The sequence below is a fragment of the Dasypus novemcinctus genome, chromosome 22 (genome assembly GCF_030445035.2).
Source record: "Dasypus novemcinctus isolate mDasNov1 chromosome 22, mDasNov1.1.hap2, whole genome shotgun sequence".
Classification (NCBI taxonomy): Eukaryota; Metazoa; Chordata; class Mammalia; order Cingulata; family Dasypodidae; genus Dasypus; species Dasypus novemcinctus.
In genome coordinates, this window is record NC_080694.1 from 5,881,793 (window position 1) to 5,906,432 (window position 24,640).

At 38.8% G+C, this 24,640-nt stretch overlaps 1 protein-coding gene across 1 annotated transcript; it reads right to left on the reverse strand.

Moving 5' to 3' along the window:
- Nucleotides 1–3,015: 3,015 nt before the first annotated feature.
- On the reverse strand, nucleotides 3,016–3,960 carry LOC139437282 (olfactory receptor 14I1-like). The gene has a single exon (XM_071210928.1). The coding sequence runs from the start codon at nucleotides 3,958–3,960 to the stop codon at nucleotides 3,016–3,018; it is 945 nt and encodes a 314-aa protein (XP_071067029.1).
- Between the last annotated feature and the right edge of the window lie 20,680 nt (nucleotides 3,961–24,640).

Below are 24,640 nucleotides of genomic sequence, written 5' to 3' on the forward strand. Positions count from 1 at the left end.
ACCTCCTCCCTAAACTTTGGCATACAGGCTCTACCCTCTCAGAACAATAAGCTGACCACCAGGCCTTCACTAATCTTTGGCATATAGGCTCAACCCTCTCAGAGCAATGGGTTGACCACCTGGCCTTCCCTAATCCATGGGGGACAGGTCCACTCCTCTCGGACCTATGGAGTTCTGACCTTAACTGCCCTAATCCTTGAGGAATGTGCTCCACTCTCTCTGTACCCTGGGGAAGCAAAACTCTCCCAAAATATCAGGTGGGAACATCCACCCTCTTCAACTTCTGTTGCAAACTCACCCTCTCTGTACACATGGGTGGGGTTCCTCTCTTGGCCCAAGGTGATGTCTTAATTCCAGATCACAGCTCCCATGGTTTCCCTCTTAAAGCCGTTTCTCTTTCCATTTCTCCTGTCCATGTCCTTTTTATTCCAGGGTGACAGTAGTTTTGTTCATACAGCTCTCTCAAAAACCTTGTTGGTTTAGCATGCAAGAAGCAGGGTCCAAGTGATCAGACAGTAAGACTTTCCACAAGTCTTTCCTAGATAAGTGAATCTTCAATCTTGGTTTACAAGTTCCAAATTTAGTTAAATCCCCAAATAGGGCAATATCATCTCAGATCTTGATTTCCAGAGGCTTAGAATTCCCAGAATCAATTTCTGTTTTCTTTGTGCCTGACAGTTCAGTCCTCAGCATATCTCTTTTGCTCTATTTATCTTTTGCTTTAGTAAAAAAAGGCACATTACCCAATGGGTGGGCTCCATCCTTTTCTTTCCCTGGTTGCTCACTGTCTTCACTTTATGGCATTCCATATGGGGCAACCTACAATTGCTCAACTATGGTGTCCCATCTCTATGGCCTGTCTCATTGAAAATGGTTGTCACTCCCCCATTATTTCTATGCAAATGTGGGATATTAAGATGGAGCTTTCTTACCACTTTCCTCACCATCACCCTTGAAAGCAGCAAAAATGAAAGGAGGGTCCTTCAATTGGGGTAAACCTTCTTTTGTGAATGCCTTCAATGTTGTTCAAGAGTTTCATCCACATCCTGTCACGGGGAAGAGTACTATAACCAAGTGTCAATAACCTTTACTTTCAGGATGTTTATAGACTTCATTGGGTTTTACTTTTTGGGACGTCTTCCACAGTTGGGAAAACAACTCTCATGCACTCTGCAATTCAAACAAAATGTGTCTTGAGCTTGTTCCTATCGCTAACCTATAGATTGGCCTGTGTAATAGGGTTTAACTGTGTTCTGCAGAAGTTCAACAGGTAACTTTCCAAAAATGCAATTCTCAGCCCTAGAAAAGTTAGTCTGAAATGTCTTGCATTGAAAAGATACACTAACCAAAACCACATGGACTTCTCCTGGCTTCTGTCAATATATACCTTTTAATTTCCATATTTTTCTAACACAAAACAAATAATTTATAGCAGCTTGAATTTCAGCAATGCCATTTGTAGTTAGGTGTGACTGCAAACAGGTCTAACCTTGGATTTACAAACAACACAGATGCAGTGGAACTCCCTAGGCTCTCCTCAGAAGTATTTACAACATAGAGAAACTTGGAGATTTGGCAAATTGCAGGGGAAAATGCAGGAGCCCAGGATACAGGAAATAGTTTCCATACTCTTTGTAAAATCTAATTTCTTCATTTCTGCCCTTACCTGCTGCATTAATTAATCCCTGTTAACAGATACTCTGCCCACATCCCACTTCACCTCACATGAGCAGTGTGAGGCCAGCTCATTAGTCAGCCAACCACCTCTGTTGGAACTGGCACCTCACTGGGAAGGCTGAACTACAACCATTTATTCTTCCATAATGTCATATTATAATTTTGGGGCAATTCAGCCAGCTACACCTATTTGTTGATCAGAAAGGCAGACACCTTAAAGGGGTGACCACCAATCAAAAATACTTGCAAGGGTGGCTAAATGAAACACATTTAATACATCACTGGATGAAACAACATTTTACTCACATAGAGAAGAGATGCAGAAGTGCAGGGCTCAATCCTTAGTCAATGGAGGCACATATTTTGAGTGCCACAAAACTCTCAGTGTTTGTGTGTTCTAGTGTTGGAAGCTGACTCCCACCCTGCTAGGGATAGACAGATGATCTGTGTGCTTGATGTCATAATACATGCCCACCAGAATCAGACTGTCTCCAGAGTATGTTTTAAAATACATGGGGTAATATGGGAAGGGACATACTTGAAATCCACATATCTAGTAGGAGATGGTATTTTATCCTGCCAAGTGAACACACTTGGTCCTGAAGCATAGGAGCTAATTGTGGGCCAGAATTAAAGCCATGGCCAGAGTGTCCCCTGTCATTAACTTCCCTCAGGTATTACTTGTTTTTCATAGTGCAGAATGACTGAATGAATTGTGCATGCTTAACACCTTAACAACCACATCACATGGAGACATCCAAAGCATCAAAAGCCTGTTCTGTTTTAAGGGACAGATATTTAGACCCACTTTTCAATAAAGAAAGCTTTTGCATAGATCCAGTTTTCTAATATTATTATGTTATTATTCAGCAGTTTTTCTAAAATCTAAACATTTTATAGCTTGGTATAGATATTTGTATAAAAGGAGACTACCAATACCAAAATTTACCAAATATTTAAATTCATAACACTTAATGTTCTTTTATAAGGTGGTGGTATCCAGTATCATGAAATTATCTCAAGTATATAGACATCAATTAGAATATTCATCCATGATGTTCTCCATGTGATATCAGCATTTGCTTTTGACTATAAAACATCTGACACATTGTACAAAACCTTTAACAATGTGGAAAATATTATCTAGAAGAATATATGAATTACACATGATTATGAATTTGTAAAACTGGGATACCTAAATCCATAGCTCTTTATCACATATGCAATAAAAAAGGAATTATATGAAATAAAGCTTGATATTTGACAAGGATAGATTCCATTTAAGAATATATATCAAATATGAATTAAATTTCAATATGTTTTACTTAGAAATTTTAATTAAAATACCTTTCCTGGGTGCTCAAAGAACCTGTGGAACATTCTGCCAAGTGCATTATTAATCTCTCTATTCCGCAGGCTATAGATGATGGGGTTTATAAGTGGGGGCACCACGGAGTAGAACATGGCCACCAGAAGATTACTGAGAGATGCTTCATTTGCAGTGGACCCAAAGACAACAGTCAGCAATGAAATCACAAACAAAATGAGAATTGCCAACTGTTGTGTACAAGTGGATAAGGCTTTGTTACGGGCTTCCACAGAATGCATCCTAAGCACCATAGAAAAAATATCAAAATAGGACTTGAACAAAATAAAAGAACATAGAAAGACAATACCAGCACTTATAGGTAAGGCTATAGACTCAGAAAATTGAACATCTGAAGAAGCAATCCTTAAAATTTGAGACACATCACAGAAATATTGATGGATCACATTAGTCTCTGTGAAGGGAAGCCTGAACATGGTGCCTGTGTGGATAGCAGAATATACCAACCCAGCTGCCCATGAGCCACCAGCTGCCTGTGTGCACACACGTGGGGTGATGGTGAGTCCATAGTGCAGAGGGTGGCAAATGGCAACATAGCGATCGTAGGACATCACCACAAGGAAGGCCAGCTCTGTAGCTACAAACAAGATAGACAGATAAATCTGAAAGGCACATTCTGGGAGAGAAATCGTCTTATTGCCTGTCAGAGAATTAACAGTCATTTTGGGAAGAGTAACTGAAATAAAGCAAAGATCTATGAATGACAAATTGGCAATAAAGAAATACATTGGAGAATGTAGATGTGGATTAATTACAATGGCCATAATAGTTAAGAAATTCCCAGTCAGGGCTCCAAGGTAAATCACCAAGAACATCAGACCTTGCAAGACTTGGAGCTCCCGGGAGGATGAGATATCCATGAGGAGGAATTCTGTGAAGATGGTGAGGTTCTCCATGTTTTCTAAAATGTCACAGTCTCCCTGTAATCAAAGTATAATATGATGAAATATGCTAAAAACAAAATGGAAACAACCCCCATTAGTCATGAATAAAGGGACACCATTGGTAACCAAATATGTTTTTTTATCAGGAATTCAGTTTAAAGGAAATGGCAAAAAGATGGCATTTGAAATCAATAAAAGTCAACTTGTTTTTATTTTTTCCTATCTATTCCAATAAAATAATTTTAACATTCATAGGACTGGAGAGTCTAAGTCCATTATATGATTTAAAATAAAATAAGCATCCATAAAAAAATTTCAGTTTCTGAGTCAAATTTATACTATTTCGATAAAATATCTTTAAAATACTTCCTGGACACTAGTGATTATTTCTCATTTCCTTCCTTAGTGAATGATCATCCCAGATATGTTCTTTAAGAGAGCCTCTATATCATCCCATTTGTTTGTAAAGTCTACAGTTATTATTGATGTTTATGTGTCAGCTGACTTAAGATGATAGTTGATGTTCCTTTGATTGGTCAGCTGGCTTAGAAAAAGTTCTTATAGCAAAGTAAAATTAATGATTCAAAGTTAATTTTTCTTTGGATGATTATGATGCAAATGGAGACCAGCTAGATAATTTCTCCCCAGTATTTCATTTCAGTTGTAATACAAGACATCTGTTCGAGCCCTTTCTTTCCTCTATTACCTCACAATACAAAAAAAAATTTTTTGAATCAGATAATTTATTCCATTTTTCTTTTGCAATTTGTACCAGATTTCCCGTGCTCTCTCTAATTTACCTTCTCACCTACACTTAGTGTTTAAGGAAAGCATCCCACCTGATATTATTCCTCTATGAAGAATCTTTGTTGCAATCAGACATGAATTTCAATATTTGAAGGACAAAGTCCTGTCTAGATTACTTGACCGCCTTTGTTTTCATTTTACTGAATTCTTCTTTTCAAAAAAACTATTATATCCACAACTATTTTTACTTCTGCTTACCTTGAAGAATTCCAGCTCTTCAATAAATCATTTCAATCTTAATTACACTTTCAATACTAAAACTAATTGTCTTGAGCAGTATCACTTCAAACACATTAAATTTTTATATGTGGTAAAGTTATAATAGAAGATTAATAACTATAAAATATTCAAATTAATACTTTATCAATATTTTATTTATGTATATTTTATGAAATTAAAAATAGTATATATTTTGACTAACATGTAGATATAATAATAATTTTTATTTGTTTATTAAATAAACTAATTTCTAGTATTTTTGAAAAGTATTTCATCCAAATTATTTTTCTATAAAAACTTTGCAGTTATGGTTATCTGTTCTACCTACATTTTTATGAAAAGGGAAAGCCCTTTAAACTATTTTATAAATATCAAATACAATAATCAAGAATAAAGATGATTATATTGAATTAAAGACAATTTATTGAACAGATCTAGACTTTCAGAAGATTTTTAAAAATTTTTCTTTGTCAAAACCACATCTTATGATTGTTCCTTAGAAGTCTCATTCTTCACCTATATTCTTCAGATTTCATCTTTTGCCTGGTCCTTACAAATTCACAAGTTCCCCTAGGATACATTTACCATTCATATTCTATATCAGACTGCATCTTGATAAATGCATAGTCTTGGGTGTAAGAGAAAAAGAGAGAAAGTATTTCAGAGTTTTTTCTCTGCTATTTATTACCTCAGGGATATTTAGAAATCATTTACATCATAAATTTAAAATGTGGGGTAAAACAAAATAAGTAGGCAAATTAAATTTCATAAATATTCTTCCTCATGAATTGTTAAAAACATAAACTATGAAACATTTTCAAATCTATACGAGTTACTAATGTCTAGTAAATAAATACAAGAATGTGTTTATGGGAAAAACTTCACTGGATAGCTCCAGTGAAACTATTATTCCTTATGTGGGTTGATATCTTAGCTATCCTTTACAATCTAGTTCAAATAATCTTTAATTCTTAGTGTCCTCTGCTAATTCAATTCCTTGGTAATTTTGGTAATATTACATTTTCCATATTTTAAGTGTATGAGTATTAATTTATACTGTGGATCAGAAATAAAGTATACTAATCATCATGAGACCTATCACAGCTATTCAGATAATTATTATTCAGTCATTTTAAACAAAAACGTGAACTTAAACATAGAAATATACCTGGTAAATGATGATTCCTATTTATCTTCTGTAATATGAATATTTCTTTTGAAAAATGATAGAAACTTTACAAGATTCATGATCCTGCCTCTTTTACACTGAACAAATGTCACTGAGTCCCTTCTCTGGGAGATTTACATTTAGCCTTAATCATATGAAGGATTCTCCTTCTAGATTATTTCAACACATGGTCACTCCTTATGAAGCTCTCCTATGGCCCATTCCTGTCAGGAGACCTGTAAGAATTGGGATTTCACCCTCCAGAGAAGCCAGTTTTCCCTCAACTCCTGATTAGTAAGGATCCCTTGGCTATACATTTGAGCGTGGTTAAATTCATAATAGTGCATGTTATCAATAAAATTAGCCTAGATTTTTTGTTAGAGTTAGCAAATGAGGTGTATTTTTAAAATTTTAATGGTTCAATGTTTGAATCAATGCATTTTAAATTTTATGTCACATCGTAAAAATTACTTATTTATACTATAATATATCCACAAACTCATGTATACACAGTAAAATTATTTCTAAGTGTTTGGACTAACATTATGGAAAGAAGGAAAATCATACCCTATTTAAAATTACCAAGAAGAACAGGTAAAAAATGCCAAATACTACATTAAAGAAAAATGGGATATATTTTAGAATTAATTTTAAAATAAAAGCAATAAAATTAGGCTTGGAACAACCTGGAATTCTAAAAGTACTCTGAAGAGTAAACTGCCCAAGTACCCATCAAATAATTAAAGGAAAAACAAAATGTGGTATGTACATATGTTGGAATATTATGCTGCTGAAAGAATAAATGAAACTGGGACACATATGACAACAAGAGTGAAACTTGAGGACATTATACCTAGTGAAATAAGACAGACACAAAAGGACCAGTACTGCATGATCTCATTAAGGTATAGGTACGCCACTGTAAGAGTCAAACATATATTCTGATATTAGTAACATGAAAGCAGCTCCCATGTAAACAGAGGGGCAGAGAGAACAAAGAAAGCTTAAAGGAAAAGGATCATGGAATAAACTCAATATGCATAAGCTCTCTGCAGCTCTATGTGCTTTCTTCTTTGCAAATGGCCCTGGCTTCCCCACTCCAGCAGAGGATCTTGAACCCAGTATTTGGCATAGTCGGCAGGATATTCTGAGCACAATGAGTGGATCTTCAGCCCCGGTGGACCTGACAGTGCATGATGGGGATCGGATGTGGCCCTCTTTGGGTCTTTGGTATACAGTTGTGGCAATTCTTCCCACTGGAGAGCTGGGATACAGTTCATCCCACCCCAGAATCTACTGCACAGGTGTTGGAATCTCTGGGAACTGTTACCCAAATCCCAGAAAGAATAGGTTGGGAAAGTGTCCTGGTTGTTCCTGACTATGCTATAGGAACAGCACAAGGAAATTTTGGCAGTGTAAGCCTGCTTTCAGAAACTTACAGAGTGGCAGGAGGGACTGGAGGCCCACCTGAGTGCTCTGGAGGAAGAGGTGGCTCTTGGGGAGGCCGATAGTACTGTGAGTACTTGTGATGAGTCTTGGGTGGGATCTCCACTCCATCCCCAGACTTGGCCCATTGTGAAATGGCAGATAGAGCATAATCAGCCACTCATGCAGGTGGAGAAGGAGTGAAGGATCCCCAGATCTGTCAACAAACTACTTATATGCCATATACCCATGAAGGGCTGAATGATTTGTCTAAGAAGTTTCATGAGTGGCAATCTGAGACTGTAATCTCTTGGTTGCTGCATCTTTGGAATGATGACACTGACAGCATTTCCCTGTCAAGTGGTGAGATGCAGCAATTGAGCTCTATTACCTCCCACCCTTCGTTGTAGCAGCATATCCAGTCATGCCAGTGGCTTAACATACAGGGTGATTACTCCCTTATAAACAGGCTGATGGCACTGTGTCAGATGATTGGGTGCTGATGCAAAATACTGGAAATTGGTTGGTTTTTATAAAGGGTATTTATTTGGAGTAGGAGCTTATAGATACCAGGCCATAAAGCATAAGTTACTTGCCTCACCAAAGTCTATTTTCACATGTTGGAGCAAAATGGCTGCTGATATCTGTGAGGGTTCAAGCTTCCTGGGTTCCTCCCTTCCTGGGACTTGCTTCTCTTTCCTCTGTGTGCTTACTTCCTGGGGCTCCAGCTTAAGGCTTCAGCATCAAACTCTGACAGCAAAACTCCAACATTAAAAACCCTCAACACTGTCCTTTGCCATGCCTTTTATCTGTGAGTCCCCCCCCACCAAAGGGTGGGGACTCAATGACCTACTGGCACAAGAGGTTTGCATAATTAATCAAGTAAACCTATGAATCCAATATAATCTAATATGCCCAGAGGAAACTATTAGTTTACAAACATAATCCAATATTACTTTTTGGAATTCATCAATAATATCAAACTACTACATTCCACTCTCTGAATTCCAAAAAGACATTACAATATTCAAAAAAACTTTAACTCAGTTTTAATGCAACTATTAAATCATATCACAATCAATTGAAAGAAATACAGTTGTCCTGGGGCAATATCCTGTCTGCTATAGACCTCTGAAACTTACAAAACAATTCATTTACTCCCAATAAACAAAAGGACAAACAAAGGATATAAATTTTCATTACAATAAGAAGAAATTGGGAGGGAAACCTGCAGAGCATCCTCTATTTGATTTCAAAGTCTGACAGTCATTCTTAAGATAATAGTTTCCTCTCTTTGGTGCCTTATGGGAACCCATCCTTTCCACATGCTTGCCCAATGACCATTTTCTTGCTTCCAACCTCATCGAGCATCTAGTTGTTGACCAAGCTCCAGACCTCACCCTCCAAGAGTGTTGGGGTGATTGACACACCTTACCTAATCTGTGGGTTAGACTCTTAATCCCCCTAGTATAGTAATGTGAAAACAACATTCCCCCTAACCTTTGGCATACAGACTCAACCCTCTAAGAACAACAGGTTGACCACCTGGCCTTCCCTAACCTTTGTAATACAGGCTCAACCCTCTCAGAGCAATAGGTTGACAATCTGGCCTGCCCTAACCTTTGGGGGACAGTTCCACTCCTCTCAGACCTATGGGGGTGCTGACCTTATCCACCCTAATCCTTGGGGAATGCACTCCACCCTCTCTGTACCCTGGGGAAGCAAAACTCTCCCAGAACATTGGATGGGAACATCCACCCTCTTCAACTGCTGGTGTAAAAGCACCCTCTCTGTACACATGGGTAGGGTTCCTCTCTTAGGCCAAGGTGATATCCTAATTCCAGATCTCAGCTTCCATGGCTTTCCTCTTGAAGTTGTTTCCCCTTTAATCTCTCCTTTCCATGTTCCTTTAAATTCAAGCTGGGAGTGGTTTTCTTCATACAGCTCTCTCAAAAAGTCTGTTGGTTTAGCATGCAGGAAGCATGGGCCCAAGCCATCAGACAGTAAGACTTTCCACAAATCTTTCCAACATAACTGCATCTTCAATCCAGATTTACAAGTTCTACATTTAGTTAAGTTCTTAAATGGGGCACTTTCATCTGGGAGCTTATTTCCAGAGGCTTGGAAATTACAGAATTAATTTCTGTTTCCTTGGTGCCTGACAGTTCAGTCGTCATCATATCTTTCTCATCTAGCATTTTGCTATAAGCTGCAAGTAGAAGCCAAGCCACATTCTCTGGGTTTAATTTGGAAATTTCTTCAGCTAAATGCTCAGGCTGACCATTTTCAAATTCTGCCCTCAATAAAACACCAGGAGTTAATCTTGCTGAATTCTCTGCAACTTGAAATCATGGATCACCTTTCCTCCAGTTTCCAATAGCAGTTTCATCATTAACTTCTAAGACATCATAAAAAGTCTCTTCAGCATCATCTCACAAGTATTTCCTTCTAAGGCCTTATAACAAATAACTTTATGCTCCATAATGCTACCAACAGTCTTTGCAAAGCAATTTAGGCCTTTTCCATCAAGCATTTCACAATTCCTCCAGAATGTGCCCCTTACCTATTTATAAAACCATTCCATCATTTTGGTAATTGCAAAAGCACTTCCCATTCCTTGGTACCAAATTTTGTATTAGTCAGCCAAAGGGGTGCTGATGCAAACTAGCAGAAATTGGTTGGTTTGTATAAAGGGTTTTTATTTGGGGTAGGTGCTTACAGATACCAGGCCATAAAGTATAAGTTACTTCCCTTACCAAAGTCTATTTTCATATGTTGGAGCAAGATGGCTGCCAACCTCTGAGAGGGTTCAGGCTTCCTGAGTTCCTCCTTTCCTGGGACTTGCTTCTCTTTCCTCTGTGTGCTTACTTCCTGGGGCTCCAGCTTAAGACTTCAGCATCAAACTCCAACATTAAAAACCCTCAACTCTGTCCTTTGCCATGCCATTTTTCTGTGAGTCTCCATCCTCAATGCCCTACTGACACAAGAGGTTTACATGATTACTTAATCAAGTAAACCTATGAATCCAATATAATCTAATATGCCCAGAGGAAAAGATCAGTTTATAAACATAATCCAATATTTATTTTTGGAATTCATCAGTAATATCAAACTACTACAGATGATATGGCATGATTTTGGGGAGCTCTCAGAGACTGTTAGTAAATGGGCCACTTGTGTGGAACTTGTTGAGATTGTGTGTGAGATGGGAATGTGTCAGATGATATTCCAGGCAAATTATATGGGCCCAGACAGTGTGCCCTTTTCCACCCATATGAAGGACCTAATTCTGACTACAGCTCCTCCAGGTACTTTTGGTCCCTTAGCAGCCCATTTAGCCACATACATGGATCACAACATCTGTGAAGTAACCATGGGCCTAGCACAATCAGATGTGGAGATCAGAACGCGGGACTGTGGAGTAAGGCCAATATGCAAAAGGATCCCTCCCTCGTCTGGAGCAGCATGTGGGGGCCATATTGGGGAGCAAGGGACAGGCCCAGCTTGCGCCTTGAGGAGTAAGTCCCTGGGGCCACTGAAAGTGTCTCAACGGCAAATGTGGCAGACCTCTTGCTGCTGGTATGGATCCAGATAAGATAGTCTAGCAAACTAATGCAGTACTAGCTCTTTGGAAGAAGTGGCACCAGAACTGCAGTACACAAAATTGCAAGGGGAAAAGCCTGTACTACAGGAATGTCCTCTCCATTTACAAGATATTTTATAGGTAGAGCCAGAGGGCAATGTTTATGAAGATTGACAAGTGAGCTGAGTAACCCAATTGGGGGGTTGGAGGACCAAAGTCTGCACATAGAGTTAGCAATTTACTGGTCCTCCCATAATGTGCAATGAGTTTTGGCCCTAGTGGATACAGGGGCTGATTGCACTTTGATTTGTGGTAATTTGGACTGCTTTGAGGGACCCCTGTCATGAATTGATGGTTGTGGGGACAGTCATTCCATGTGCAGCAAAATTCTGTGGTATTGGGCATTGGACAATTGCCCCCATAAGGTTGTTGAGTGTATATTTCTGCAATTTCACAGTATATTCTAGGTTTGGACCTTCTTCCTGGACTGATTATTGCAGGAGAGAACCATTTGCAGGTACATGTAGTAAAGCCTGTGGTGCATGGGCATCCATGCCATGCTACAGTCATGAGTTTCAAGTTGGTCCCTTGGCCAGAGGGCATCCTGGTCCCCAGGCTTTAGAGCCTAGCCCTTCCAAGGATGGAATGGGCACTATGCCAGCTCACGCCTGGTAAACAGATGGGTCCAGCAAAGGAACAGTGGTATCTTAGACTGCTGTAGATATCCAAGTGGATACAGAAGATATCTGGTTTGAAACTGGATTTGGCCAGTGCAGCAAATGGGCTGAACAGAGAGCTGTGTGGTTAGTCATAGTGCATGAACCCAGCCCCCTTACAGTGTGCACAGACAGTTGGTCTATGTACAAAGGATTAACTTTATTGCTGCCCCAGTGGGAGCAGCAAGAATGGATGACTGGTAAAAGATCTCTCTGGGGACAAAATTTTTGGAAGGACTTGTAACCCAAAGGACAAGAATGCAGCATTAACTCTTTATCATGATGCAAGGCATAAACATCTCTTAAGCCCAGGAAATGATGCTGCAGACATTCTAGCACAAGTAAGAGCTTTATAACATCTGACAGATGGATGGGCTACCTGGTTACATAGGCACATGGGTCATGTGTGGGCTCAAACAGTCCTGTAGATAGCCAAGTGATGCAGTATCCCATTAACAACTGCAGATGCAATGAACATGGTAACAGCCTGTGAGCTCTGTGCTAAACAATACCCATGTAGACATCAGGTGCCCATAAAAGAAGTGGTCATAAAGTGAGGAGAGAGAACCCTACAGGTATTGGAGGTAGATCATAGTGGACCCTTGCCCTCTGATAAAGGATATAAGTTCCTGTTTGCAGCTGTGGATACTAATACAGGTTTAGTTTTTGCCCTTCCATTCCAAATAGCCCCCTAAAAGAGTACCATTGTGGCACTGAATATTTTAAGTGCCCAGTATGGGCATCCCCTTGATGCATGGCATGACAAAGGCACCCATTTCACAGGGTCCAAAGTGAAAACCTGGGCAAAAAATGAAGACATTGGTTGGCATTTACATGTGCCATATCGACTACAGGCTGAAAGCATGACTGAATGGTATAATATTTTATTGATGGACAAATTACACATGATGTCTCCAAAGGAGCTGACCTTGTAGGGGTGGGCTACCTGCCTGTTGTGGGCAGTATGCCTTCTAAATGAGCAGCCATGATGAATAGGGCAGTCACCCCTAGACTTGGCTGTATGAGGATGTACTTTACCCTTTCATGTAATAATGAATACCTCAGACTCTCTTGCATTTCCTAAAGTTTTAGATGGAAGTTTGGTATTGCCTGCTCCCACTGCCTTGGGGTCAGGAGAAACATGGCCTTGTGGACATGGCCATGGGTTGTTATAACTGAATTCCCCACTAGGAGAGCCATCCTGTTACCATATGGAGATGATGTGAAGAGGGGATTGACCATGACATAATGGGTTTCTAAATGGCCATCTGAGATACGAGTTGCACTACCTGAAAACTCAGGGGGAACCCTTCTGAGGGGAACTTTTGTCTTGGAAATGTGGCCCATACAATTGCTCCCAGTGGAGCTATCCTTTTTGCAGTTGACTTTAGTGTGGGGAGACAAGGTATGGTATTCCAGATCATGGTGTTCAGCAATACCTGCCACCATTCTGTTTCAAGATGAATAGGTCATATTATATTGCCTGGGGGACTGATTTACCTCTCATGGTATCTTTAGTCCTAATATCTTTTCAACCAGGCTGACAGCAGTCAACACTGTATTGTCTTGGGCTCATACCTATGCCTGTGTTCACAACATAACCCAGTGCTGGGTATGCTCTGATCTGCCAGCAGAAGGCACATATGACCTTCCATGGGCCAATGCCTCAGCAACCGATGCTAATTGGACGTGGTTTCAGACAACTGACTGGTCCACACCAGAATGGGAAACAATAGGAAGACAAGTAGAAGCACTACTTCACAGAGGGATGGACAATACCCACCCCCAGTGGGCTATGCTCTTTATAATGGGTGGGGTGGCTCCCAGCTGAACATGTAACATTAAGGGAAATAATACCCCAGTGTACTAAACAATATGCCAATGAATGAGAATAGTGGAACGGAACCCATGGGTTCTTTGTATTCATACTGTAGTCAGTTAGGCCAGATATTGGTGGAATGGTGCCAAATATATGGGAACCAAACTTGCAGATCAGTTGCCCTCTGGATATTTGTGGTTCTGTGGGCATTATGGGTGGCCAAAGTTGCCCACCAATTGGACTGAATATTGTACATGGGGACAGCCTTATATCCCTGGATATGTGTATAAATCTCTTCTAGAAGTCCCCCATAACTGGGATATGGTATATCATTGCTAGCATCAGGAGAAAAGAGCAGCATGGAGGTTTTACCCACTCACTCTTTGCCTACTTGGAGAGGGTACTATTAAGATAGAGTTAGAAGTAGAAGCTTTAGCTAAGCATACTGGACAGGCATTCAGTCAATCTGAACATGCATTAGCTTTAATGATGGATGAAACCACACAAATGCAAAAGGTGGTTCTATAAAACTGGACAGCTTTAGATTTATTTACAGCTGCATAGGAGGTCATATGTGTTCTCACACATGTACAATGTTGTGTATATATACCTGATAATCAAAAATCTGTGTATTTAGCCTTGTAAGAAATGGACTGTGAGGTCCTAAACATACAATACATGGCAGATGACCCTGTAAAAGTGTGGTAGGAATATCTAGGATCCACTTGGAAATGGGTTGTGTTAATCGGCATTGGTTTTGTAACTTTCTTAGTTACGTTTTGTAGTGCCTTATATTGTTGCTGTGGCCTTTGGGCTGATGGTGCAGTCCTGTGGCAATGAGCCCTTAAGATACTGGCCATTTAATAGGTAGAATTTAGGGGGAGCTAGAACCCAATAATTAAACAGCCAAAGTGTGCTGTATACTTCTTGGCCATATCTGGAAAACAATGACAGAGCATAACTGCACTCAGCTTCCAGGGGATGGGCTTGATCCTGACTGGCATATACACTAGCCAATCAGTATATGTAACATGATAGGTATGCCATTGTAAGAACCAATCATATAATCTGATAGTAGAGACATAAAAACAGCTCCCATGTAAACAGAGGAGTGGAGAGAACAAAGGAAGAGGAAAAGGAGCATGGAATAAACTCAGTATGCATAAACTCCCCATGGTTCTGCGTGCCATTTCCTTCACCAATGGCCCTGACTCCCCACTCTGGTCAAGGAGCTAGGACCTGACATCCGGAAATCTCATGTCATGTCTCCTTAAAAAAATGAGGAAATACATCTCAAACTTCCATTAAGTTAAACTCAGTTGTACCTATAAAAGGTGTGAAAAGAAATCAAGATCCAGACCAATTATTAAATATCTCCTGGAAAATAGGGGCCAAGGAGCTAGGACCTGACATCCAGAAATCTCATGTCATGTCTCCTTAAAAAAATGAGGAAATATATCTCAAACTTCCATTAAGTTAAACTCAGTTGTACCTATAAAAGGTGTGGAAAGAAATTAAGATCCAGACCAATTACTAAATGTCTCCTGGGAAATAGGAAACCTTATGGGCCATCAATTAACATCAAAGAGTTCTTGAAATGCTAAGGGTATAAAATTGTCTCTTCTGTTTTAATCTGTGTTTAATTTTGTGTTCAACTTTGAAACCTATGTTTAAAATTGTTAGTTGGCTTGTGCCTAAGAGAACAGATTTGGGGTTCACCTATTACAAATTGGATAACAGTAAAAGGTAACTTAAAAATGAGTCTTTAAATGTCAATACTGTCTTGTGAGTAGATTTAATATATAAATCAAAAGTGGAATTGATTCAACTGCTAGAAAGGCAGAAAAACTTAGCTAAATTGTTAATGATAAATTCTTGTGGCTTAGTTAATAAAGGTACTCAGTTCACCTTAAAGTAAAGTAATTTCATAACAAGGAAACCTGGCAGGAAGCCATCTCAATCGGCATATTCAAGGAGTGGCAACAACAAAAAAAATTTTGATTCCATTGAGAATCTTTAGTTTTCATTTTAAAAATGGGGAAAAATTTTCCTATATTGCTAAATTAAAATACCTGCTAATTAATGTCTTCATGGTAAGAGTATATAAGTAAGAAGCAAAGTACTAAAAAGTTAAGTTCATTTGATATGCTACACTTTGTAGTGGAAGTATTTAAAAAGTATAAATATCAAGAGATAGCACTTCAATATTGCCAAGCTCTCATGCATTCAATCCAGACCTTCAATATACTGTAGCTTGTCTCTCCATATGAGTTTTGGCCAAGTTGGTCACTGATCCCTAAAACAATAAAGGCATCTAGTACATCTCTGATTGTTCTCCTGCAGTTGATGGAGACTACACTGCCATTTCAAACTCCTGCAGAAGCCAATGATGGCTCGATATAGCCAAATGTACAATGGACATCACCTCCAGACTGGCACTGTTTCATAGTGCTGAACGCTGCTATGCACCAGGCTGGTGGAATCCTGGAAGAACCTAGCTTCATAGGTTCTTTCTAGGGTCAATGGTGCTGCAGCATTCTGACTGTATGAAGGACATACCAAGAGGAGCAAAGAGCACCAGAGTACTGTGAATAGAACTTAAACATAACTGGCATTATGGTCTGTTCCCATGGAGAGATAACAGGTAAGGTATTGCAGACTTAGAGATTAAATCTATTAATTGTACCTCAAAGAGAAACTTATGCATTGGGTAATTAATATATTAATTAGTATTAAGTACTGTACCTATATCTCCTGCTCTAGATACATACCTGATGGTTATGGTGATATCTTTTCTACTCTAGACCATATGCAGGGGGACATTGAACATGTTAAAAATCCTGGTAAACTTCATTTTCTAATAGTTAACAAATGTGCCTGTAAGATAAAAGAATGGCCACCTTGCCTAAGAGCAGTGGGGGAAACAGCTCTTTTAATAAAAGCCACCAAATTAACTTGGGGACAACATCTCAGGCTTCACCCCACACCAGGTGGAAGACATACTTAGCCCAGGTCTCCCTGCTAACTTTTATTCCAGAACCTGTACCACTCATACACTGGGGAGGACTGGCAAGCCCACATGTCATCCTATGAGGGCTAAGCATTTCCCACCAGAAGGGAAACTGCAAATGAGATGACTAGGACCCACTTCAGCTTAGCCCCTTTGAGATGGCCCATGGACAACCTTTCCTCAACCAGGACCTGGAAACTAGGTTCTAATCAAAACCTGACAAGAAAACAAGCCTCACTTTCAATTAGAACTGAACTGGAAGGAAGTTTACTCATAGTTCTAATCACTCCTGTTGTAGAATTTGACAGAGGTTCAATTATTTGCCTATAGAGAGGCCAGGACTCAGGAATGATTTTGAGAAGGAAAAATGGTTTATTGATGGCCGGCCGGACTCAGGGAGCTTTCTGTTTCAATCCCCATCCCTGAACAAGACCCCCCGAGTCCCTTTTATACAGAGAGGAAAGGTTAAATGGTCCCTTTGTTTCAGTTCTCAATAGGCTTGAATTAGCATATATATCTTTCACATCTTAGGTAAGCTTTTAGCAGGGACTTCATACATTCTAGATAAGCTTTTAGCATATTTTGTTTGCATTTCCCCTGCATACTTAAAGTTTATAGGCCTTGCATTGTTAAACTGTTTCCTGGGACTGGAGTTGTTGCCATGGTCACCAAGGACAGGCCTCTTACCATCTCACACCCACAAGTCAGACAACTTATGTTATTTCTGAAGAGATAAAGAGCCTCCCACCCATAACCCACATCACTCCCACCTTTTTTAAAGTTAAAGGAATTTCCAGCTTGGTGCACTTATCCTGAGTGAAGCCAGCTGCCCAAGGAAGCACCAGCTCACCAGTAATTCAACAGCCTGAAATCTCTCTTTAAGATAAAAAGCTAAATAGTGTCTATGTCAGTCAGCTGTTCCCTGTAACTCTAGCCCAGATGCCTATTGTTAGGGGAGGGCAAACCAGACATCCCTTAAGAAACCTAGTCTGTTCCCATTTCTTTCCTCCAGTAAATAACTAAAAAGGCAGTGTCTCTTCTCGTCCCCCTCTTAGCTGCCTTAGGCTTAACCACTACCATAGGAACTGGGATTGGCAATTTATACCTAACCCTGTTGTCTATTGCAATCTCTCTAGAACTCTACAGAGAGCAAAAAATAACTGAAAGAATACTATTTCTCACCACCTTTGTGAAAATACAACCTCTGCAGGCACCTGGCCTTTCTTACATTTGTGGTCCAATATCCTCATAGTGGGACAATATATTCTCAAAATTCTAATCAAGTTCATTTCTTCCAGAATCAGCATCTTGTTAGCCATATGGGAACTTCATCCAGCTTCACCCGGAATACCAGATTCATCTTCCTCCAACTGCAATAGAATACCAGGAGGGTTTTACATCTTGTCAGTTAGGGCCTACTGTCCCTAACCAGCAGGAAGTAGCCACAGAAAAATGATCCTCATTCTTCAGCACCCTTTTAAGAATAAAAGGGTAAACTCTCTGTGGGAGAAATGAAGCAGGCTAGTAAAATAGGGAATCCACAGATGGATCTGGAACCTGGCAAGAAGTTCCCATGTCATTTGACACCCCCAAGAAGGCTGCCTGAAGACCCTCATGAGATTCTGTCATTCAGAATGAGATTTCCTGTAGAAGCCAGGAGAATCCCCAGATATTCCCCAAGTACTTTATCATTGGACTTTCGTAGGGGATTGATGGGTGAGGTAATCAATCAAAATGGCAAATAGCTGGGACCCTTCCCATGTTATTAGCAAAGGGGTAGAATAATTAATGGTTTAAAAAGCAAGCACAAAGGCTTTGACTCTCTCTTGACTTCACCCTGTCCCAGTGCCCATCCCAGTGTTAGTCCATGTGCCTGTTCCTGCCTTTCTTCCACCATGATGAGCACTGCACAAGTAAAACTTATAACCTATGATGGGGAATTGTTGTCTATAAATCAGCCCTTTTATCACTTTTCAGCCCCTTCCTCTCTACCTGGGACCCATGATCTTTTATTTTCTCCCATTTCTCTTCCCTCTCTACCTTAATAAATTACTGTCCTAACTAATCTGACATGCTCTTGAAATTCATTTTTGCAGCATAGTTAAGAACCTAGACAAAATCTAGTTACAACAGTTTATTCTAAGAATGTTCTTCTTCCTTCCTTTACAGGAGGTTTAAACGTTTTAAATTTCTTTTCTTTATTAAACTTCTCACTGCCCCCACATTCTGGGGACTGGGAGCTTTTTCTCTGGGCATTTCCAGAGCCTTAGAAGCCATGGGGGCATCTGGGTCCAGTTCCCAGACCAAAAACCCAAGCCCGGCTGTCCCTAGGAAAGGCCTGGCTAGGGACATTTCTTTCACCTAGTTTGCAACAGTCTTAGGAGCTGGCTATGAATGAGCTCACAACATAGCCTCTCCCAGGGACTGAGGCCTGCACTTAAGCCTGTCATTAAAAGACCATTAAAAAACTAGAGGCTAATTGTCCTGTGACTTGCTGGCAAATGACCTCAGGGACCCCTAAGACAATCTCACCCACCTTCCCAGGGTAGAGAAGGAGCAAAACCTTAGGGCATACTGAGGGTGGGACTCATGCCTCATTAACAAATGCATTTTTATTTCCTAAGGCAATCTAAAGCATCTCACAGACCAAAAATGAGGATAGCAGTAGTTGGAAGATCAAAGGCTTTTTTTTATTAAAAGGAGCTAACTGGCAGTTGAAGGAAGCAATAAAATGGGTGTTAACTATTCTGGACTCACAGAGCAGGTCTGGTAAACTGGCAAACTCCTGCTCAACTAGGGCCACATGCCTGGTCAGGTCTTAAGGGCAGATTCATCCACCACCCACAACTTCCTTGGATCTATATGGTGCAGGAGCTCACCCCTAGCACCTCCAGAGAGGGAGCCAGAAATCTGGACAAAATGAATTTATGTCCTGTGGGAGCTCATCCAGGAATTCTCTGTCCAGGAACCCTCTTTAAAATGGTAGAAGCAAAAGAGGATACAGACAGGCTATAAAAATTTTAGACTCACCACTCCTTGCTAGGTGTCAGAAGTACCTGCTTCCAGAACTCCTGGCAGTCAGTCAGCAAATGAAGCCAGGGAAGTATTGGGTTCCTCTAGGTTCTTGCCTAAAGGAATTTAAGAACACATCAGTTTAGTTAAACCAGTAAAAGGAATTTATTGGAAAATGGGGGAAAATAGCAAAGCTTGGTGTGAAATGGGAGAGATAACCTAGTTGAGGCATTGCCCAGAGAGGTTGAACCCTACTCTGGCTCTGATAGGGGTGGGTGTGAAGTCAGAGATGTTTACAATGGTCTAGCCTATGCAGGCTAAAAGCAACTGTAGTTGCCCAGAGAGGCTAAGGAAGCATTTCCCTTCTGCCCTGTCATGGGTGGGGATGGATCCACATGAGTACCTAAAACTCTGGTCCATGCAGCATTTTGAACCTACATTTTCACAGAGAGGTTGAGGAAATACCATGCCCCTCCAACCCTATTGGGGTAGAGATAAACCCACAGGTCTGCCTACTAATCTAGTCCATGTGGGCTGAAAGCACATGACAGTGGTGGAGCTGGAGATTGTAGGCTAAGGCTGCAAATCAACCTAGGTAGAAAGTTGCCGGTCCTTACCCTCACTGTGATTTTCAATCAGCTCTGCTTCACCCCATGTGAAAGGTGGAATAAAGATGGAGGCCATTGGCCTCTTTCTGGCCTACACAGGCTCAAACATTAGCTGTTTTCAGGACTGGATTTTAGCCAGCTGGATTTAATAATCAGTAGCTGAAATCAGTGCCCAACTGTCTTACCTTCCCCACGTTTGGGAAATGGAACTGCCAACTCTAGCCAGGGAATAGCTCCCAAGGCAGTTTGTGCTGCCAGTGAGGGATGGGAAATGGTTTCCATGGTGTGAAGTGCTTTACTCATGAATCTTTAAGGCAGATGAGTAGTCTCCTCCTTTAAAACTTCCAAGGATATTGCAGGATGCTCTTTGGGTCACTAGGGAACCCCAAACAGGTGATTTAGATTACTCTCCGTGGTTATTCATTGTAGGACAAGCTTAATCTTGGGCCTCCTTACTCTGCTGCCATCTTGCTCCTTTCCCCAGGTAATTGACTTTTGAGAGGGAGTGAGGAGCAAGAGAGAGAGAAAGAGAAAGAGATAGAGATAGAGAATTATCCTTTTCAGTGCTTTAAAATTTATTTCCAATGGAGCGCACACTAGGGTGGTCATCAGGGGGGTATGTATATTAACAATAATTGAAAGAAGAATCATTTAAAAAGGAAGAGATATTTTATAATGATAAATTTTAATACTTGAGAAATATTTAACAACTTTTAAATTGATAAGCCTAATTATATATCCTCAGAATATATTAGCCAAAATAATAAGAAAATTGGAAATCCATATTAACATGGGAAATTTTAGCACATTTCTCTCCTGCTAAAAACAAACAAAAAAACAAAAAAAACCGGTCCTCAAAAAAATTTTCAGAAAGATCTAGATTTGAATATATTGTTAACATACTTGATATAATCATTATATGGAGAACAAATGCACATGATGGATATGGTGAGATATAAAAAAGTAGAAATCATATAGTTTGTACCCTATCCACTGTGGAATTTAGACATCAGTAACAGAAAAATAAATATAATATTTCTATGTGTTTGGAAAAAGCAAACCATTTTGGAGAAATGGTTTACAGGTGAAAAAAAATTTTAATGGTTGATATAGAAAATACCATACATCACAGTTAGCAGTAGCAGGTAATGCTGTTATAAGAGGAAATGTTATAAGCCTTATATAAATGCAATGTCAAAGAAGAAAGGCTGAAAAGTCAATATTAAAGCATGAATCTTGAGTTAGAAGGAAAATGGGAGGAAGAGACAGTTAACCCATAGATAGTAAATGAAAAATAATGAAAGTATATATAAATTCATAAATTAGAAAATAAACACTAAATAGAATAATATACAAAGCCAGAATTTAGTTTTACAGAACTCTGTCAGGGGAAGGATGAAATGGATATCCAGGATCAGAAATGAAAAAAGAAATAACAATAAAGAGAGTGGGCAGCACCATCCCAAATTCCTCAAGATTGAGGAATGAAAAAACCTAAGGGAAGAATGTAACTATGGACTAAAGTAGACTTATTATTCTAGTAATGGAAGAACCTGTAATATTTATATAAAGGCGGTCACCCCCAGAGGTGAGGGAAAGGAAAAGGGAAGAATTGGTGCAACAAGGAGCATTTTGGGACTTTGGAATTGTCCAGCATGACATAGCAATGGCAGATACAGACCATTGTACATACTGTCAAAACCTATAAAATTATGTGGGTTAAAGTATAAATTATAATATAAACTATAGAGCATTGTTAGTAGCAATGCTTCTATATGTGTTCATAAATTGTAGCAAATAAACCACACTAATGAAAGATGTTAGTGGAGAAAAGTGGGGGAGGGGGAAGTGTGGGACATATGGGACTTGCCCTATGTCTTTGATGTAACATTTGTGTAATCTAAAACTTCTTTCAAAATAAAATTTTCTAAAAAATTCTATTTTATTATACTTTAACAATAAGCTGACTATATTATTTACTCTGTTTTGAATTCTTCATGTTTTCTTTGTAGCTTCCTTTGCCCATACTTTTATTTGGAAGCTTGATGCCTAATTACATTAAAAGTAATCACAGTGAAGATACTTAGTATAGAGCTGAATTTGTATTTATGATATTGCATATTGTAATAGATTGACTTTAAATTTACTGCCAAATAAAACATACTTGGTTTCATCTCTTTCATATTTCATGTTCTGTTATACATATCAAATATTCTAATCCTGTTATCTATACATTAAATATTTTAGATTTTCTTTAATTTTAAGAATTTTATTGGGATTAAAATAAAGATATGTGCACTTATTTTGGATGCCTTTTCATGAACTGAGCACATCTTTGTAATTAGCCTTTAGATTAAGCAATATATTATATCTATTACTCCATAATTTGTTAGTTTTCCCTTCCGGTCACTAATATCCACCCTGCATGATCCCATCAAGTGTCTGCTTTCCTGATTTCTAATTGCATATACTATTTTATCAGTTTCTGAATTTTATACTTGTGAAATCACACGGTTTCCACTAATTTGTATAGAATAGGAGAGACAAGTCAACCTCCACAAAGACCCTGTAGAGCTGAAAATTGACCTAGGAAAGGGCATCAACTCACAGAACTGGTCAAGGGGATAGACTGAGTTCACAGAACTTTAAATTTATTTGTTAAATTGTTTTCTTGAGATGACAATAGGATATTTATCTTATTTAATATTAAGATATAATCTGTGCTTATTGTGCAAATTAATTTTTAAAAGTTAAATGTTATCGAACTTGCATTCATGAAATAAACAAAAATTTCTCCTTTAAATATTTAAAATTCTTATGGTGATGCCAATCTATGAATTTTACTTTATACTCTCTAATTTCTATAACTTCCAAAATTTCAATTAATTAAAGAAATACCACTAAATGTATTTTGTAGTTTTTCTTCTATCAGTTTTGTTACATTTTGTTTTCTTGGAGTTTGTCAATTTAATATGAAGTATAATAGTCATTACTATAAAATGTAACATTGTATCTTCTCATAATATATATTGGTAACAACTTTTTTTTAATTTTTATATGTTTTTTCCAAAAGTTTTATTAATTTCATTTGTTATGGTATTAGCTTTTAAGGGACTAATTTTTGACATTTTGAAATTCTATTATAGATTTATTTTCTATTATGTTAATTTATGTATTTGTTTTAATTATTTCTTTATTTGTATTTTGTGTTTTTTTTGTAATTTGTTGTTTTATTCTAACATTTGGGATAAAAATTCACATCACTGTTTTTCAGTTTTTCTTGTTTTCTGTTATATAATATTTGGGTCTGCATAATTTCCTCAGAGCAAGGCTTTTTGCTGCAACCTGCCATTTTTTGATATGCTATATTCTAAGTATTAGTTCAAAATTTCTTCTAATTTTGATTTCAGTTTGTTTTTTGACACATTAGCTATTATAAAATGAATGACTAAGTGCATAGACATTTAAGGATTTTCTACTTATCCTTTTTAAAACTGTAGCATTTTGATATTATTGATGAATAAATATTGGATTGAATTATGTTTGTAAACTGGTTTGTACCTGGGCATAATTAAATTATCAGTAGGGCATTGAATCCCCACCCCTTGGTGGGAGGGGACCTACAGATAAAAAGACATGGCAAAAGAAGAGACTTGGAGTTTTTGCTGTTGGAGGTTTGATACTGGAGTCTTGAGTTGCAGCCCTGGGAAGTAAGCCAACAGAGGAGGTTGGTTGTAAGGAAAGAGAAGCAAGCGCCAGGAAGAGAGGAACCCTGAGCCCAAAGAGAAGCAATCACTGAGAGGAATGCTGAGCCCAGAGAAAAGAGGCCCTGGGAAGAGAGGAACCTAGGAACCCTGAACCCTGGCAGATGTCAGCAGCCATCTTGTTCCAAAAAAGTGACAAAAGACTTTGGTCAGGGAAGTAACTTATTACTTATGACATGGTAATTATAAGCTGCTACACCAAATAAATACCCTTTATAATAACCAATGGATTTCTGGTATTTTGCATCAGCACCCCTGTGGCTGACTAATACAAAAACTTAACACCATTGTGACCATAGAACATACAACATTTGTTCAATGATAATTTATAGGGAAGTATACAGTTGAAAACAAGCCTTCTCAACCAAGGCCCTATGGCCATTTTAGAACAGATCATTCTTTGTTGTGGGGGACAGTCCTGGATATTGTAAGATGTTGTAGTAATTTAAAGCTTTACACCCCTGAAAAACATTTCATTAGCTTATTTGATTCCTGTGGGAGTGAGCCCACTTGAAAGAGGAAAATTTGGTGAGATTACTTCAATTAAGGCATGGTCCAACA

Bases quoted from the DNA above. Each gene is read 5' to 3' on its own strand.
- LOC139437282 (XM_071210928.1), bottom strand. From the start codon at position 3,960: ATGGAGAACCTCACCATCTTCACAGAATTCCTCCTCATGGATATCTCA.